Source organism: Gorilla gorilla, chromosome 19, assembly GCF_029281585.2.
Source record: "Gorilla gorilla gorilla isolate KB3781 chromosome 19, NHGRI_mGorGor1-v2.1_pri, whole genome shotgun sequence".
In the NCBI taxonomy this organism is placed as follows: Eukaryota; Metazoa; Chordata; class Mammalia; order Primates; family Hominidae; genus Gorilla; species Gorilla gorilla.
In genome coordinates, this window is record NC_073243.2 from 34,598,467 (window position 1) to 34,618,288 (window position 19,822).

Below are 19,822 nucleotides of genomic sequence, written 5' to 3' on the forward strand. Positions count from 1 at the left end.
AATCTGGACTTCCCCCTTCTCCCTCAAAGTTGGTTTACCAGCCCAGCAGGGAGCATGGCCCAGAGAAGTTGACCTTTCAGCCTGGAGTGAAGAAAACTGGTGGAGTACTGCCAAAGCTCCCTGCAGCCACAGTAATCCGCTTGAGAAATGGACCTTTAAGCCACTGAGTTGCAGGGGTTGTTCGTTACCTGAGCATCATCTAGCCAAAGCTGGTACACCATGCTGGTGTTTTGGTGAGCACCAATAAGCGCCGCCTTCATGTCCCAACCTAGGTTGGAGGGATTTCTTCCAATAACTTGTGACATCATGCGCCTACAGCCTGCAAGGATGCAAACCGCGCTCTGAGACTCAGGCCCGGGAATTCAGGTCTTGGAAGGTTAATGCAAAGTTGTAAAACAATAGTTACATTTCAACCACGCTCAGCTATTGCGTCATCTTAAAACCCTGGCCAACACAAGTCTGTCGCTCGCGATCCTTGGCGGTTTCAGAGCGACTCCCCTACCGCTTTGGGGCGAAGGCCACACGTGACGGCCCCCCTTTCCCCGCAGACGTGTGAATGCAGCGCTGTGTCTTTAAGGGGCACGCGCGGAGGTTTTCCGTCCGGGACAAAATGTCAGCGAGGCGCCTGGAGGGGGATCTACCATCCCGGACTCCCGACCCGCCGCCGGCTCCGGCCGCGTTTCCCGGGTAAAGGGGTGAGTGTGGGCTTCCAGACTCGGTGGCAAGGCGGGCTGGGCCGGGCAGCGGGGAGCGCAGGTGAGCAGCGACCGCGGACGCCCCTGCCGGCCTCCCTGGCACCCGCGCGGGGCGTGCCCTTCGCTGGGCTGCCCTTCTCCGGGCCGGCTGTCGCGACTATGAGAAAGCAGGTGGGCCCGGGATTCTGTGGCAAGGCCCCGCTCACCGTCTTCCAGTGCCTCATTCTTGCTCCTTCCCTGCACTCCCCTTTCGACAAGCTTGTTCGGAATGTGGAAATTCGTCAACACTCTCCTGCTCTCCCTTTATTAAAGTTGTCTGATTACAGTCTTTTCACTGGGCAAGTGGCTGGGCGCCCTGCAGTGGGTTCTTTCTGTAATTGGGACTTGCTTGATGTCGCCCACTTTCGGAGGGAGAAAGCGAATGCAAGCCAAAAGCTTACACCAGAATCCCCACCCCTCCCCCACCCCTCATGGCCCCCAAACAAAAGAATTTTCCGCTCCTTTCGGAGTCCGCTGGAGCAGTTTCTGTGATTTCTTGCACTAACCAAATGTCCGAGGCTTAGCAAAGCAAAAACCCCCTTGAAGGAAAAAAATACTTACCACTAGTCGAATTTCTAATTAGCCAAGACTACAAAGATAAGGTGTTTAAGAGAAACGGTTGTAGAAACAGCTTAATACATTGACCTAATTAGGGTAATTATTTTCTGCTGTTTTTATTCATATGCTGACACCTTTTGGAGGCAAGAATAGCTTGAGGCAGCCAAGAATGAAAAAAAAAAGTAGACAGCAATACGTATTATAAAAAGACCAAAAGCCCAAGCCAGGTAATTCTCAATTTAAAAATTAAATTAAAAAAATCTTTGAGTCACAAAGGCCTTCAAAGTAGGGCAGCTTTAAATTCCTGTAACTCAGATTAAATTATGCATTTTTACAAGATAAAATGGATCACCACCTTAATCTTTAGGACCATATCTATTAAGCAAAGTAATGCAGGCCTGAAATAAAGGTCCACTTTAAGGGCAGAACACTTCACAATTTTCATTTTTAAAAGTGCATTAATAGAGAGAGAGAGTGCTTCTCTGCCTTTTAGCTAATGGTAGAAATATCTAAGAGTTTGGCTTATGCCATTTAGGAAACAACTCTGATTCACCCCTTAATTACCTGTGAGTCCAGTGTATTTTTTACAGTCCACATATAACCTTTTTCTAAATTTTTACACATTTTACCATTTATTCCCCAACTCAGGTTTTACAGTTTGGAGGCATTTTTACTTGTCTTTTAACTTCAGCTAAGCCTTCAGCCTGGTGATTCCAGACTAATTTTTCTAATTGTCTGGATCTGTTTATAAATAGATTAATATATGGCAGTAAACTAATATTTCAACAGAGATGGACGGATAACAGATGAACTGTGGTTTTCTTGACACTTCAGTTGTCAACTCTAATTACTTGTATTAATTATTATGCTCTGCTTTCATTAAAGTCACTGGTGGATGAAGTAAAAGAAAATGTTTTTAGTGTTTCCACATATGTCTGTGTGAATTTCACGTTAGTGTGAACTTCTCATCTAAGATCCAGGCTCAACCAACATACATTGATTTAAACTCTGCCTGGTAACCCAACTACAGTAAGTAGCCTTGAGTATGGAAGGACAAATAGAGGTGTAATTAATCTGCTATGTCCTTTTGAGAACAGTGCCTGGTTCTTTGGCCTTTAGCCTGCCAAATATTTTTTATGTGCACAAGCATAAGTATAAAATAATACAATTAACTTTTGTAGGTGCTTTATAGGATGAGTCTCAATATTATAGTCATACCTTGTGTATATGCCCATATTTATACAGATTATTCATCCAGGTTTTGATCTCTTCCTTTATTCTTTATATTGGTATTCAGGGACATCATACTGATGAATCTGGGATTTAATCTGATAGTTCATCAGAAGGATAGAACTTCTTCAGAAATTGAGTCGAATGGAGAGATAATTAATGTGAATTTATTGTCTTCCACAAGCTTAGATTTAAGAACTCCTTCCAAATAATGGATACTCAAATGAAACTCAGCTATAGCAAGTGCAGAGGCATGGTACCAGCAACACTACTCTCTCTCCTTCCTTGAAATATCTAAAATCTACATTTGTCTTTTCAGTTTTTTTCACCCTGAAATTGCACTCAAAAATTTCCACTGTTAATTTCATGTTAGCAGTGCTTTTATTTAGCTTCAAGAAACTTTCTTTTAAAATAGGAGCTTGGAAGCCTCGTTATACAACTGAGGAACTGGAACTTCATTAGAGTCGAGTACTAAGGGTAATGTGTTTTGGTGATGGACAACAATGCGTTTGTGCCCTGTGGGGCATGGGAGGGGAAGGGATGCTGAACTGCATGAACTTTTGTGTTAGGGCCCCTAAGACATCAGCTCCCTGGAGCTGCCCACGCCCACCCCTTCCCCAGTGGAGATTATGTGACGGAATTCACCCGAAGGAGCGAGCACTGATTTCACCTTTACCACAGTGTGTTAGTAATCTGTTTTCGCGCTGCTGATAAAGACATACCCAAGACTGGGCAATTTATAAAAGAAGGAGGTTTAATGGACTTAAAGTTCCACATGGCTAGGGAGGCCTAACAGTCATGGCGGAAGGCGGAAGGCGGAAGGCGAAAGGCACTTCTTACCTGGCTGCGGCATGAGCTATAATGAGGGTCAAGCGAAAAGGGCTTCTCGTTTATAAAACCATCAGATCTCGTGAGATTTATTCACTAGCACGAGAACAGTATGGGAGAAACCGCGCCCGTGATTCAATTATCTCTCACCAGTTCCATCCCACAACACGTGGGAATTATGGGAGTAGGATTCAAGATGAGATTTGGGTGGGGACACAGCCAAACCATATCACACAGGTATCAGAATTACTGTTGGAAGCATCTCTTTCCCAACCAGACCGTACGCTTCCTGAGGGCAGAGACTATGTGACGTTCCTCTTGGAATGCTTGGCAGAAAGCACGCACCTGACCTTAGCAGGTGCACAATGGGCATTTGAATGAGAGTTGGATGGAGTGAATGGATGTAAGCAAAATACTCATTCATTGGCATCTTTGTGTTAGTTTAAAAATTTTTTCAAGGAAAAATTAAGGGAGTTTTTTTCATTTTCTTATTAGCTAACCACAGAATTAATGATAGGCATTCTCATTGGGTATTTGGTAAGGAAGAAATGCGTTATCACAGGGCTTTGGCTAATTAAACCTCCCCATTATCTTATTTTACCCTAGTGATAAATAACCTATTTTGCATGAAGTTCAATTTAGGAAGTGAAAATAAATTTAAGGGGTAAGGGTCTTGGATCTGTTACTCTTTTTTATTTGCTGTTTGTAGTCAATTCCCAAGAGGATTCCTCCAACTTAGACTACTTACTCTGTTGAATAACATAATGTCGGATGGAAAAACAACTGCCTTTTAGCCATTAAAATCTTAACGTGGGCATGTCTGAGCAGTAAATATCGGTAGTTTATTGTTCATGTCTTAAATTTATATAACACCGGAGAGTCCAACAGTGACATCATTTGCACTATCTATGATCTCAGCCACCTGTTTAGAGGCAAATAATCTTATTATTTCTCTTGACAGATGGGAAGATTGAGACTCGGGTGGGCTGGGGCTAAAGAAACAGAGTCAGGTTCATTTCACTTAATGCAGCATCCCCCAAGTGTCTAGCCTGTGCCAGGGAGATGAATGGGATGAGCTCCTCTTCCATGACATCCTGGGTGTGAACACAGAATCTCCTTCTGCAGAGCATAGCAAACCACGTGACAATGAGCAGCCTCACATGCTGGGTTTCCTCCTCCAAGCGGCGCAGCAGTGGGCTTCCCCATGGGACTGTCCCACCAGCCTCCACAGTTAAGGCTGGGCTGGCCCTGCCTGAGCTCACATGCTTGAGGAGCCAAGGGTTGTTTTGCTTTTTTGTTTTTGTTTTTTGTTTTTCTGAGACGGAGTTTCGCTCTTATTACCCAGGCTGGAGTACAATCGTGCAATCTCGGCTCACTGCAACCTCCGCCTCCCAGGTTCAAGCGATTCTCCTGCCTCAGCCTCCCGAGTAGCTGGGACTACAGGCACCCGCCACCACACCCAGCTAATTTTTTGTATTTTTAGTAGAGACGGGGTTTCACCATGTTAGCCAGGCTGGTCTTGAACTCCTGACCTCAGGTGATCAACCTGCCTTGGCCTCCCAAAGGGCTGGGATTACAGGTGTGAGCCACCACACCCAGGCCCAAGGGTTGTTTTATAAAATTATTTTTTATTTATGTAGAGATCCTGTGATATACACACTTTCCCTAAATGTATACACGTGATCACATGCATGCTTTCTTAGTACCTCATTGCTTTTACTTTTGTGTTTACCTCTTCCCCTTCTCCCTCCTTTCACATCAGTTACCATTGCCTCAACCATAGTATCTCCTTACTTGTCTTCATCTATAGCTATATATCGCCTCTACAGATATGTATATTACTTAATAATAGTGGGATCATATTATACACTCTTCTGCATCTCTCTTTTCTCCCTGAACAGTTCCTCCAGATATCCTTGTAAGACATTGAACAGAACTTCATCCTTTTCCTCTTTAATGGCTGTATAATATTCCCTGGTATGAACATATGTTATATACTCAGCCATTTTCCTGGTGGTAGGCATTCCCTTGCTTCCAGTTTCTTGTCATTCTACATGATTCTGATGTAGATTCTGATGTCATTCTACATGAACATCCTGATACAAGACTGTGTTTATTGGTGCTGATAGTTCTATAGAAGAGATCCCCAGGAGTAGAATCTCAGGTTATGTTTTTTTTTTTTTTTTCAATACAGCATTTCGCTGTTGTCACCCAGGCTGGAATGCAATGGTGCTATCTCAGCTCACTGCAATCTCCACCTCCCAGGATCAAGCCATTCTCCTGCCTCAGCCTCCCAAGTAGCTGGGATTATAGGCACCCGCCACCATGCCCAGCTAATTTTTGTATTTTTAGTAGAGACAAGGTTTCACCATGTTGGCCAAGCTGGTCTCGAACTCCTCAGGTGATCCACCTGCTTGGAACTCCCAAAGTGTTGGGATTACAGGCGTGAGCCACCGAGCCCAGCCTCTATTTTTAATTAATATAGAAATTGCAGCTGGCCCTATCACACAGGTATCAGAGTTGTTGGAAGCATCTCTTTCCCCACCAGATGGTACGCTTCCTGAGGGCAGAGACTATGTGACATTCCTCTTGGAATGCTTGGCAGAAAGCACGCACCTGACCTTAGCAGGTGCACAATGAGCATTTGAATGAGAGTTGGATGGAGTGGATGGATGTAAGCAAAATACTCAAATTCATTGGCACCTTTGTGTTAGTTTTAAAAAATGTTCAAGGAAAAATTGAGGGATCCCTTACTTTTCATTTTCTTCTTATTAGCTAACCACAGAATTAATGACATGCATTCTCATTGGGTATGCTCACGACTGTAATCCCAGCACTTTGGGAGGCCGAGGCAGGTGTATCACTTGAGCCCAGGTGTTCAAGAAAGACCAGCCTGGGCAACAGAGACCCTGTCTCTACAAAAAATACAAAAAATTAGCCAAGCATGGTGGCATGCACCTGTAGTCCCAGCTACTTTGGAGGCTGAGGTGGGAGGATCACTTCTTGAGCCTGGGAAGCAGAGGTTGCAGTGAGCCATGATTGTGCCACTGCACTCCAGCCTGGGTGACAGAGCAAGACCCTGTCTTAAAAAAATTAAAAAAAAAAAGAAAGAAAGAAAGAAAAGAAATGGCCAGAATGCTTTCCTAAAATCCATCCCATCTTCACTAGTAATTGAGGAGTGTGCCTTTTCTCTACCTCCCTTGTAACTTTGGCTGTTAGACCTCTTAATGTTTCTTGGTGTGATGGATGTAAAATGATACCTTATTGCTACTTTAGTAGTATTTCCCTGAATATAAGTGATGTTGTGCACCTTTTCATAAATTTCCTGGCCAGTGGAGTTTGCTGTTAGGTCATTTGCCTACTCATATTTCTCGTCTGTTTTTCTGTTGGTCTTTTTGTCTTTTTATTGTGTTTGAAGAGCTCTTTGTGTGTTACGGTTGTGGCTGAAGTGTCTGAAGAGGTTTCTCCCCCTCCACATTGCAGGGGCAGCTGAAATGCACTCGAGTTTTTTGTTTTTTGTTTATACTTTAAGTTCTAGGGTACATGTGCACAACGTGCAGGTTTGTTACATATGTATACATGTGCCATGTTGGTGTGCTGCACCCGTTAACTCGTCATTTACATTAGGTATATCTCCTAATGCTATCCCTCCCACGCCACCCCATGACAGGCCCCAGTGTGTGATGTTCCCCACCCTGTGTCCACGTGTTCTCATTGCTCAATTCCCACCTATGAGTGAGAACATGCGGTGTTTGGTTTCTGTCCTTGTGATAGTTTGCTCAGCTAACCAGGCTGTTACGGCCTGTGGCCATAGACTGCTGGTCACTCAGCAGATACTGAGACTGAGGATTGTATTGAGGTAGAATATAGCCGCATGATGTGGAGGACTGAGAAGGTGAGGCAGTTTCGCCCCGTGCTGCCTTCCACCGGTTAAGACCTCCAAAATCGAAGGGCTGCCCAGGCAGAGGATGTCCCCTTGCCACCCTTGGAGGGGCAGCGCTGTGCTGGCCGACATTTGTGATGCAGCCTGTCCCTGGCTCAGGTGAGGCTTCCACTAGGTCAAAAGGATTAAGACATCAAAGTCAGTGCTTCTCACCCTTGTGCCCACTTTAACTCCTAACAGATGGCATTCACCTGTGCGACACTCCCTCTGGGCATTCCAGTTTTTAAGGAAACCCAGAGAGGTAAAAAGCATGACAGTAATCGGTCACCTCTGGCACTATCAGGGGCACATCAGTAAGGATGACTCTCAGACTTTGGCACAAGTAAGAGAATCTGCGGGTTTATGTGCAGTTTCCAAGCTTTGGCTCAAGAAAGTGTATCAGAATGCAAAGCAATACTCTTGATGTTATAGGAAATGTTTACATCCCTTTTAATTTATAAAGTAAATTAGTCGTAAAAATTCATTATAATAGTCTCTGCACTTTTGTGTTTGTCCAGTAATAAAAAAGGACCTCAGGAAAGATCAGATTCAATATAGAAGGAAATAGAAATTTTAAAAAAGAAAAAAGTATAGGAAAAATTTTAGGTAAAGTTAGATAATTAAAAATGTTTATAACACTTAAATCTTACTCTGTTTAGCAACCATAATGTTATATAACCATAATATTTACTGGCCATAAAAACACTATTCTTGAAGGTGGTCTGTAACTCCTCATCCTACTTTCCCCCACTTTTGAGACTTTAGCAATGTAATACATCTCTTGGGGGAAAATGTAGCCTTTAATTTCTAAAGATTTTCTATGCTAATTGGTCTTTATCATGAGTGACCATATTTAAATCAATGCCTGTGTATCAGAAGACATGTAAATAGCCATTTCTTCGTTAGAAGATGCATGGTACTTGTCTTTTTTGATGATTCTGGTATATTTGTTATCTTTTTTAAAAAATGATATGTTAAATGTCATACCTGATCCGGAGTGGACTTGCTTGGTGGGAAAAAGAATACTTAGGTTTAGAAAAGTACAGTGCATCTGCAACAAGACTATTAGCAACTGAATTTATAGTTTACACTAAATGCTACTGTAACTATAGCAGCTTATTTTTCCTATGCTCATCTTTGTCTTCAGTTTTTCCCAGTTGTGTTTAACAAGAAAGATTCTGGAACTTTGTCATCTCCATGGCTGCTGGTTCAAAATCTGACAGTATGAGCAGCATTGATCTCACTGTGCCTGGGTCTCACCTTGCCCTTGATTTTCTCCCTAAGTTCTCAGAAGAGCTCAAGAAGTCTGTCATGTGTTTTCTTCTCATTGTTTTTCAACTTTCAAAGCAAATTTATCTAGAATCACACATTTGGTCCTTTGTGAACTTATTTTCTAACGAATAAACTTCACCTTTTTCTGTATTCCCTTTTCTTTAATAGGTTATTACAGTAGTGAATTAGTTTCCTAATAAAAAAGACTGTGCAATGACATTGCATTATGTTTGGATCCTTTTAACAGATTTTGTGTTGAACAAAGCAAGACGTTATTTTATTTCTTTTTCTTCCTTAATTAAAAGTATTGAGCAAACTTTGTATCTTGCAAATATGTAGAGGGGATCTTTTAGTTAGCACAAACAATAAAGAAAACTAATTTTATTTGTTTTATGCCTTGGGTATCTATGAAAGGGTTAGAAAAAGTGAACGAGGGCATGGCACTGCTCAGTATTTCTAGTATCTGTCTTTAAGGTGGTTTGAATGCATTTCTTTCACTGGCCTGCCTGTCCTCTGAATTTACTCCTAGCACTGCTGATGGTTCTTCAGAACTCAGGAATCGTGTTGCATGCATTGTTTCTACCCACCTGAGATGGTTGGAAACCCTGAGGCAATGACAGGGACCCTAGAATCCTTGGGAAATTACCCACTGTCTAATTTAAAGGAAAAAATTTAGAATGCTGCTTTGGATATTGCTATTTCCTAAATGAGCATATCTTAAAAGCATTGCTTTCAGTACTGCCGATTTTCTCATAAGTAGATTGTTTTTATAATCACAAAAACATATTTTTATCTTGAAAAACATACAGTCTTTGAAAGCTTTTTAAAAGGCTGTTCACCACCGGCTCTTCCACTCCTGAAGTTTAAGAAACAAAATTTTCATTCCCAAAGCTGTCTTTTCTGGTCATTGATCAAGTGTGCTGTGCAACACCCAGAGAAGACTGCATAAGGGAGCCTAGCTGTTATTCTGAAGACAGTACCTTTTTTATTGTTGTTGTTGTTATTGTTAAGAAAGCAGAGACTAGTTAAAGCTAATACAGACACAGCACGGAGTTAGCTAGTTCTTTCCGTTCAAGCAGCTTAGCCTCCCGCTATTAGTATAAATACTTGTTGACTGGAGACCCACTTGATTTCAAAGAGGATTCCTAGTATAGGAAGGGCTAGATATTTTTAACAGTTTTTTCTGAGGAATCACCACTTAATACTGAAGATTAATTAGAAAGAAACTTAGACTATCTACACACACTATAGGCTTTTTGTCGGTAAGAAAATGGAGGGCGGCATGGTTTCTTAGGCTAACTGTAGTCTAGGAGCTGTGTGCGTGATCCTAACACTCATTATTATTCTTCCTCTGCTCCCCAGCGTGCGGGCGCCGCAGAATGAGGAGTGGCGAGCCGGCCTGCACCATGGACCAGGCCCGCGGGCTGGACGACGCGGCGGCGCGGGGCGGTCAATGTCCGGGACTGGGGCCGGCGCCGACGCCGACGCCTCCCGGCCGCCTGGGGGCGCCATACTCCGAGGCCTGGGGCTACTTCCACCTGGCGCCGGGGCGCCCCGGGCATCCGTCGGGCCACTGGGCCACCTGCCGTCTGTGCGGGGAGCAGGTGGGCCGCGGCCCGGGCTTCCACGCGGGGACCTCGGCGTTGTGGAGGCACCTGAGGAGCGCGCACCGGCGGGAGCTGGAGAGCAGCGGCGCCCGGAGCTCCCCACTTGCCGCGCCCTGCCCGCCGCCGCCCGGTCCCGCTGCGGCCCCCGAGGGCGACTGGGCGCGCCTGCTGGAACAGATGGGCGCGCTGGCCGTGCGCGGCAGCCGGCGGGAGCGGGAGCTGGAGCGGCGCGAGGCGGCCGTGGAGCAGGGCGAGCGCGCCCTGGAGCGGAGGCGGAGGGCGCTGCAGGAGGAGGAGCGCGCCGCGGCCCAGGCGCGCCGGGAACTGCAGGCCGAGCGGGAGGCGCTGCAGGCGCGGCTGCGGGAGGTGAGCCGCCGTGAGGGCGCCCTGGGCTGGGCCCCCGCTGCGCCGCCGCCGCTCAAGGACGACCCCGAGGGTGACAGGGACGGCTGCGTCATCACAAAGGTCCTCCTGTAGGGGTGTGGCCACTTCCCCACCCCAGGACAGCGCTTCTCCGTCCAATGCCAATGCCTTCAGACCCCGCTGGGACCGAAGCCGTAACCGAAGCCAGGCCCGCAGCCGCTACTCACTCGGAAGCTCCAGCTAACTGTAGGACCTTCCACACCCTAAGGCTTCAGCTTGAGAAGCACTTCGAAGCCAGAGCAGAACCAAAACTCACTTCCATGGGGTCACCGGGGGTGCCTGGGCGGCCTTTCGTGGGCATGCACGCAAGGAATTGGGGTGGCACACGGGACACCCGAGAGCTCCAGGAGCCCCGTGAACCCAGACCACCCAGTGCCATGGCCACTTAGGGCTGGGAACCCGAACCTGGTGACTTTGAAAGGATAGAGCTTCATTCCATACCAAAGACTTATCACACCATGTGCCTATACACCCAGCAGCCCAAGGTGGAGGGTGCGTGGAAATGAGAAAGCTTTTTACCCAAAAAAAAAAAAAGAGAGTTCCTAATGCATAATCTGCCCAACAGCAAGTTCTGAAGGGTGGGGGAGGGACGTCCCCTCTAGTTTCCATGACTGCTATAGACCCGCATCATCTCTAGCCCTCATCGGGGCAGTCCCAGAGCCCGCTCTTTTACTGCCTGTATTATTCAACCAATACCAGGTGCACTCTGTCTCCCCTCGGCCATCCTTCCCTTGCTTCAGACCTAATGACAAGTGTGGCACATATGTCCACTTTCAGGCCTCACATCTGCCACCTTAGCAAGACATCACCTCATCCCCTTGTCACTAGGAAGAGGGTTTCTTCCCCACATGTCGTCATAGTCCTCACCTCTGGGCTGAAGGGGAAAGCATCCCTCCGCTTAAGGCCACATCTACCTGTCATTTTTCCATCCCATTCCTCTCCCACGTTTACTGGGTCTTTCCTCCTGTAGTATTCCCCCTTTCGCTGTCTCAGTCCCTCCCTTTCCCCCAGGCTCTTCTTCCTCAGCAATGTGCAGTCTCCCTTTCTTACTGAAAAGAAAGACTTAACCCAGAAGGGCCAACAAGTCCTGGCTGCCTATCCTTCCTCCCCAGTTTTTACTCCCTCACTCTGGGTCAGTTTTCTTTTCTTTTTATTTATATATATATATAATACTTTAAGTTCTAGGGCGCATGTCAGTTTTCTATGCTTCACTGGACTATTTCCAAGCTGCCAGAATCTCTCAGTGACCAAATATGATTATCTATTTGCAGCCTTCATTTTGCTTAATCTCTCCCTTGAAATTGCTCTCTTGGTAGGTGGATCCTGTTTTTCCTTCGAAGAATTCCTTTTCCTGTTGCGTACTGGTTCCCAGTATTTCCATAGGCCTCTTTTTTTTCTCATTTGTTTATATTGAAAAATTCCACACATCCAGAAAAAGTTGAAAGGCTAGCACAATGAATACTCAGATACATACTCTCCACTTGGATTGAATAGTTGTTAACATTTTGCCAGATTTACTATTCTCTCCACCCCATGCATGTGTACATATGACATTTCAACCCGAGTATTACCACATAGATTTCCTGAGAACAAAGACACCGTTCTACATGATTACATTAAGATGATCATGCCTAAAAATATAAACAGTAACTTCTTTATAGCCTCTAATACAGAGCGCTTAATACGTATTCAACAATTGTCTCCAGAATGTTTGTCTTTAAAAACAACAACAACAACCAGGTCCCATCAAGGTTCATACATTCTTTTGGTTTCACCTCTAGTCACTTTCAGTCTACAACAACCCCAACATATTTTCCCATGATACTTTTTGAAGCATCCAGGCCAGCTGTCTTAGCAAATGTCCTCTATTCTGGAAGTGTCTGCTTAGGCCTATGTCTACACTCCACTCGTGGCTCATATCCCTGCAGAGTTGTAATCTCCTCTGGGCCAAGGACTCCTGAATATCTCCAGGCCGAGTGTTCTCCCCGGGCCTGGAGAAAACCTTCATGCCCAATCCCTTGCTGCATGTCTCCACCCCTCCTTGCACATCCTGCCTCTATGAGCGGAAGAGGCAAATCTACTCAACCCCGCATCCCACCCCTCACCTGATAACTAACATTTACTGGGCACTAACAATGTATCAGGCACATACTACACACTTAACATGCATTGCTTTCACATACCAGCTCCATGGTAACACTGCGCTGGCTTTACAGCTAAAGAAACTGAGCTAGAAAGGGGTTAACTATCCTGTACAAGATCACAGCTGGCCAGCAATAGAGGTGGGATCCCACTGCAGACAGTCTCCCCCACAGATGCCATGCTCCCACTGTACCACCATGTACTGCTTCCTGAGATCTCTGCTTCCTTCAGTCGACCCAGCTGACACCTGTTTCCTTCCTAACTCCAACTAATTAATTCCAGTTAATGGAATTGACTGGAATTAGTGACATTAATATTTACTGAGCATTCCCCATGTGTCATCAGAGCTGTGCTAAATGCTTTACAAGAATAATTACCTGCCATAAAGCAACCCTATGACATAGGTGCTACTATGCCCATTTTGTAGATGAGACAGGTTCAGGGGAGTTAGTATCACCTTCAAGTCATACAGTGGCTAAGAATCTGTATGGGGTTTGAACTGTGGTCTCGCTGAATGCTGGGCGCCTGCTCTGCTAAGTCTATTTCTACAAAACATTGCACTGCCTTCCTATTGCCTGCCAAGCTCAGGGTCCATTTATCATGCATCTTCCCATCCTTGTCTCCCCCAGCTGTCCCTTACCTGAGTCACAATTTCGCCAAAGCCAAAGGGATTGTCCTAAGCCAATGTTGATTTATTATATCACTCTTCCTGCTCAAAAGCCCCCAAGATCACCTATCAATCACCTACTTATTAGAGTGCAAGCTTTGACTCTGTCACCTGACATTCAAGTCCCCCTCTGCCCCCATGCCAGTCTTATCCCCTCCCCTACATATGCCCTATCCTGCAGCCAAATTGGACTCTGTTCTTCCTGACAAGACCTGGTATTGGCATCTCTATGCCTCAGTTTGCCTTCCCTCCACTTTAAAAAGCCTCTTCAGTCTCGATACAAAAAACATCCCACACATGTTCTAAAACCATGCTTTCCTTGATTTCTCCTCATGTCAAGACATTTCTTACTTCTCTAGTCTCCTACCATTTTGTGCCTCACAACCCTCAGGACAGGCCAGCTAGTGTATGGCTGTGGGTTTTTATCTCACCTCCCCTGCCTGACCCTGATCCCTTGTGGGGAGTATACTCACCCTACTCCTACAGTGCCTTGCATTCCGTAGCTGCTCAGTACATTAACCCATTCAATGTCTTTAAGATTTTTACAAGTTAGTTTTCCTGTAATTACTAATCATTTATCTTTAATTCTGAGTAAAATTCACAACAACAAATAAAAGGAAATAGTAATAATTTTTTAAGCTGTTTAGTCAATAAAGATTTAATGTGTCAGTTATTGGACTGTTTGGTTTGAAGCCAATCAACCATTCTGGTATGTAAATCTACTTTTTTATTATACAAGTAACACAAAATGTATTGCCTCAGTCGAGCAAGAAGAACAGAAAAAAACAACACCCCAAAATCCTGTCACCTCTGTAAAACTGCTATTAATTAACATTTTAATATATTTTCTTTTGTCTTTTGCAATTTTTATATTACTCTAAGTTATTTTCAAGTATTGGAACTTAACTTCTTCATATGGATTTATAAATTGGGCTAGATGATCTGAATTTCCTTTTTAGAAGGAAAAAAAAAAGACTTCCACAAATGTTACTCTTCTATCTCACCAATTGTAAGAACCATTAAAACATAGGAAAAGATTTAGAATCTTAACTACTCCCTCAAAGATGGCTAGTGCGAGCCTGAATGTCCTGTTCAGGAGATAGAGAACAATTAACCTGAGTGCTGAGTTAAGGGAAGAGGTTTTTACTTTCTGCTTTATACACTTCTGCATTGTTGTAATTTTTTACACAAAGTATGAATTACTTTTATGATAAAAAAATTTTGTTTGTAGACAAAATTCCTCTCCTTCAGCATTCAGCATCCTTAGTTAAAATAAAATCTCCAACGAAAGCATGGATATAATCCCCATTTCCAGAAAATCCTAGAAAGAAATGCAGCCCTTGTTCAGTCCAACTCCATCATTTGATAGATTAGGAAAATAGGTTCTAGAGAGTGACTTGTCCACTGTCAGGAGATGGGGGCTGTGGCGCGTCATCTGACTCCAGCCTACTTAATGCATTTCAGTCTCTTCGGCCTTAAGGGCTCCTGCTGCTCACCTGAAATCATTCCCAAGGAACCCACAAGAGCAGGTTCCCTGGGAGGATTCCTGAGAACACCTACACACAAGCCTCAGAGATCTGCCAAGACATTCTCTTTCTGATAAATACTATTTAATATTTTTCTATCAAATAGTTGCCAAATGACCTGCTCCAGTCAAAACTCAATCTGACTTGTGACTACAAAGTAATCTGAGGAATCCCAAAGGTATATACAAATCTATCCATCTAAGTCATCTCTCTTCAAAGTAGAAGACCTGGAAGACTATACAGTTATTCCCAAAATGCTTCAACGTTTCTGGAACTCCTCTTTTAGAGTGGCCATGAGTCCCTAGCACATTCTTTAAAACATCCTTGAGTTGGCAAATACTCCTCTTTCCAGGATAAATTTGATTTTTCAAAAGAACTGCCAATTATTCAGAGTCTGGTGAATATGGTAGATGATTAACCAGATTAACATTTCTGGTTAATAAGGTGAGATTATAATAAAACAATGATAATTATTTTAGTGTGGCTCATAAACTGGTCTTGATAGTGGTATATTAAGGTTAAGTAAAGGCAGCATGGTCACTGTACAGATTAAAGCCCATTTTAGTTGGTTTATGATGTGAATGAATTCAGGTAGCACTGGGAGTCATTATATGTTTAAATAGTATTAAAGGTTTCTTTTTATAAAAATCTTAATTATGACATTCTCTGAAATCTGGTTTCACAGTATTAAAATGAGGCTTTAAGGAAAAACATTAAATGGTAATGAAAGCTTTATTCTTTCATTACATATTCTCGTGGGCTTTTGGTCAAGATAAGTAATGACCAGATGAATAAGCTGGCAACCTTCTGCCCTCTGAAGTCTACTAGTAATTGGAAGCTAAGTAAAACGTTGTCACATGTTTAAATACATTTGATAATATTCCACCAGCTTCTCCCTGTGTTCTGCATGCTGGGCAATGAAATACCATAGAATTTTAACATAGATGAAGAGTGAGTTTTTTAAAGGAAGAATTTCCAAAAGCCATTCTTGGCTGGGCATGGTAGTTCATGCCTGTAATCCCAGCACACTGGGAGAGCCAAGGCGGGAGGATCGCTTGAGCCTAGGAGTTGAAGACCAGCCTAGGCAACAGAGGGAGACCCTGTATCTACAAAAAATTAAAATTTTTAGCCAGGTGTGCTAGTACACTCTTGTCATCCCAGCTATTCAGGAGGCTGAGGTGGAAGGATCACTTGAGCCTGGGAGGTGGAGGCTGCAGTGAGCTATGACCATGCCACTGCATTCTAGCCTGGGCAACAGAGGAAGACCTTGTCTCAAAAAAAAAAAAAAAAAAAAAAAGACATTCTTACATAGCAGGCAGATATTCTTTGCCTCCATTCACATTAACTTTCTGATCTGTGTTTGCTCTTCACCCTCCAAAGACTTTTTGATTTACATGTTTTCCATCACTTCCAGTTTCCAGTGACCTGATTCCTGTTGCATTTTTTTTGTATAGTTATGAACTGCATAATGCAGTTTCATTTTTTTTGGTAGAGTCATGCACCACACAACATTTCAGTCTATGACATACCACACATACAATGGTGGTCCTGTAAGATTACCATACTGTATTTTTACTGTACTTTTTCTATGTTTAGGTATGTTTTGATATACGAATACTTAACTGTGTTAGAATTGCCTACAGTATTCAGACCACAGAATGCTGTACAGGTTTGTAGCCTAGGAGCAATCAGTATACCACACAGCCTAGGTGTACAGTAGGCTGTACCATCTTGGTTTGTGTGAGTACCTCTACGATGTTTGTACAGTGACGAAATAACCACCAAGGCATTTCTCAGAACATATCCCCATCGTTAAGTGATACATGACTGTACTTGGTGTTCAGATTTAGAACCATAGAACCCAGATGTCTGGGCAGGCAGTTATTATTCTCTGGTAGAGGAGATACATAATTGAACAAGGGGCTGCAGCCTCAATGAGGTCTGTTGTCTACATACCCAGAACTCTCAAACACATGACTAAAAAGATTTTGAAAGCACAGTTTATAAGATTCCCCTAAATAGATCTGGTTTAGAAACAGTCTGAAAACATTAAGAAAAAAGCCCCAAATCCTTCCCGCGTCACACACTCCACCCAAATTTTTGCTTTAAAATGTTGGCTTTAAGACTTTGGAATGAACAGAAACTATTTTGGATTAATACTCTCTGGAACTATCAAGGCCTGCTTGTATTACTTGGCCCTTACATTCTGCTAAATCCTATCTAAAAATAAATGTAAGCTCCATGAAGGCAGGGAGCCTTGACTGTTTTATTCACTGTTGTATCCCTAGTGCCTAGAACAGTGCCTGGCCTATGCTACGTGCTTCATGGCTATCTGCTGAATTAATGTATGCTGTTGAAAGATTTTTACATATGGGGATCTGAAATCTACTTCTTCTTGGAATTCTCCCTGTAGCTCTCATGCTCCCATAGAGTACTGAGAGCCAGGGTTGCCTGGCTAGATCTCCCTATCATTCCTCCAGACGACTCCATTTCCAAAGTCATGTAGAATCCATTCCTCCTCCTTTAAGGATGATGAGAGTCACCTACAATAACTTCTGTCCTTTCTCACTATTGTCTACCAATCTCCTCCTCATTCTCCAATATTCACTTAGAAAGCCAGCTCCTGCCTCAGTCTTCTTGTCCACATCTATCTCCTATTGCCTTGTGGAATGAGGATGACCCATCCACTACTTGCTAGCCTCATTCCTCATCCTACCTGACTTCCATAACCACCATCTCTACTCTGGGATTCTACTCGTACAACCATGTCCTTGGTATTGCTAGCATGGATAATAACAATGCTAATAATCACTAATATTTGGAGGCTTATTATGCACCAGACAGTGTGCTCAGTGCCAAACAAACCTTATCTCATTTAATCTTCACCAAAACTTGAAACCACCTTTGCAAAAATTACGACAGTGAAAGAGATTTGACCTAACTGACTCCGTCTTGCTTCTAACCTCCACGCTGTCCTTGTTCATTCCTCGGCAAAGACCAAACTAACTTTTAGAGGAACTTAGTTTATATTTTAACTTTAAAACAAAGATGATAACAACCCTTTCTTGAAACAAACCCCCTTCTTGCTTGGGGACCAGACTGCCTTTGTAAGACTAACAAATTAGCCTCAAGATTAGAAATTATTGTCTAGGAGTTATGCAACCAGAGGCCATAAGATTTGAACCTCTCCAATTGCTCCTAGGGATAAAATCACTATTGTAAAACCTAAGATTGGTGGTTGAGATATCTTTCAGACCCTGCATTCTGATGCACCAGCTGGAGCCACCCAGACTGATAATCTGGCTCAACCAGTCCTGGCTCACCCAGGAACAGAAGACAGCAAGAAGACCCCACTTTGACCCCCTATGATTTCAACTCCGACCAAACCCATCAGTACTCCCCCATCCTAGCCCCCATCTGCCAAATTATCCTTAAAAAAAAAACCCAGTCTCCACATTTTCAGGGAGACCAATTTGAGTAATAAAACTCATCTCCCACTTAGCCATCTCTGCATGAATTAAACTCTTTCTCTATTGCAATTCCCCTGTCTTGATAAATCGGCTTTATCTGGGCAGCAGGCAAGGCCAACCCGATGGGCGGTTACAAACTCCATAGAAGACACTTGGGTAGAGAGGTTCAAATAAATTTTTAAAGGTCACTCAGCTTGGAAGTGGTAGAATTTTAATTTAAACTCAGGTCAGTCAGACTCTTCAGCCTGTGCTCTTAATCATCCCTGTGGGATGGAAAGAATCAAGATAGAAACCTCAGCCCTGCCACTTCTGTCACACCGGCTTTTTGACTTTGAGCAAAATAAAAACCTCTTAAGCCTCAGTTTTCTAATTCATAAAATGGTGTCCAGAATAAAGAATGTATGTTAAGGGCCTAGCACAGTGCCAGACGCAACACAAATGTGCATTCCATCCATTCCACCAACAAACGCTTATTGAGGACCTCCCAAACATCCAATCCTGTGCTAGGTGCTGAAGATAGAGCAGTGAATAAGACAAAGAAGGTTCCTGCCTTCCAAGATGTGCACAGCATTTGGTGGGTGCTCAATAAATATTTGAACAAACTCTCAAAGAGGTCAACCTACACTCAAGATTTCCAGTCACTACTCTGCCTCCTTTCAATCAACCATAGTTATTCTGCTATAAAGCAATCTAATGAGGTTCCTTTCCTGCTTAAAATCCTTCAGTGGATTCCTCATTGTCTCAGAGATAAAATCCTTCATTTATTAATTATGTAAATTTCTTAACACGATATGCGGTTTTGGCTACAGGTAAGAGGCTCGGTTTTGTTCACCCCTTCTTTGTTATGCAATCAAACCTATCTGGAAGCTTGAACTGCAAATCAGATGAATGTAGACCTATTGTAGTTAATAAGCCTGAGAACTGGAGTCACCACAGTTTGGCATCCTAAACTCTCCCCACCTCATCACAGAAACATAGACTCACACAGCTGCAGCTCCTAAGGCAATGCAATGGGTTCTTTGAAAAGGTTTGAAAATCTGATTGTAGGACACAGCCCATTAGTGCATTATGAAAGCAATTTAGTGGATGCAATCAGTGATGTGGAAAACGAGTGTATTACATGAGCTTATGGCAAAGTACTGGTATACAAAATCTGTGTTACATATGCTATGAACATGCTCATGTACTGAACTGTAATACAAATTGTATTCATATTGTAGATCATCATCAAAATAGTTTGAAAGCCATTGTTGTAGATCCTCTATGTAGCCTCAGTTCCCATGTTTCTTCAGTCACAGCTTGATAAGACTCCATCAAGCCACTTGCAGTTACCCATTGTGTGCTTCAGTGCCTATGGCTGTATAAACCAGATGTGGTGCTAGGCTCTAGGGATGCAATAGTAAGCATACCCAAGGTCCTGCTCACATGGCACTTAACAATCTA

The 19,822-nt window shown here is 43.5% G+C and overlaps 1 protein-coding gene, 1 long non-coding RNA gene and 1 other non-coding gene across 3 annotated transcripts in view; 2 read left to right on the forward strand and 1 right to left on the reverse strand.

Annotated features, from left to right (window-relative positions):
- The window catches only part of LOC109023915 (uncharacterized), a 63,353-nt gene extending 62,262 nt beyond the window's left edge, over positions 1 to 1,091 (reverse strand). Inside the window, exon 1 of the long non-coding RNA XR_008673039.2 lies at positions 189 to 1,091. This is a non-coding gene — a long non-coding RNA (uncharacterized lncRNA). The remainder of the gene's footprint in view (positions 1 to 188) is intronic.
- On the forward strand, positions 560 to 14,227 carry ZBED3 (zinc finger BED-type containing 3). The gene is made up of 2 exons (XM_019013710.4): positions 560 to 695; positions 9,907 to 14,227. The coding sequence occupies exon 2, from the start codon at positions 9,924 to 9,926 to the stop codon at positions 10,626 to 10,628; it is 705 nt and encodes a 234-aa protein (XP_018869255.1). The 5' UTR covers positions 560 to 695; positions 9,907 to 9,923; the 3' UTR covers positions 10,629 to 14,227.
- Positions 7,231 to 7,368, forward strand: LOC115931364 (small nucleolar RNA SNORA47). Its single transcript, XR_004067867.1, has one exon. It is a non-coding gene; the product is annotated as a small nucleolar RNA SNORA47 (small nucleolar RNA).
- Positions 14,228 to 19,822: the final 5,595 nt, after the last annotated feature.

Bases quoted from the DNA above. Each gene is read 5' to 3' on its own strand.
- ZBED3 (XM_019013710.4), top strand. From the start codon at position 9,924: ATGAGGAGTGGCGAGCCGGCCTGCACCATGGACCAGGCCCGCGGGCTG.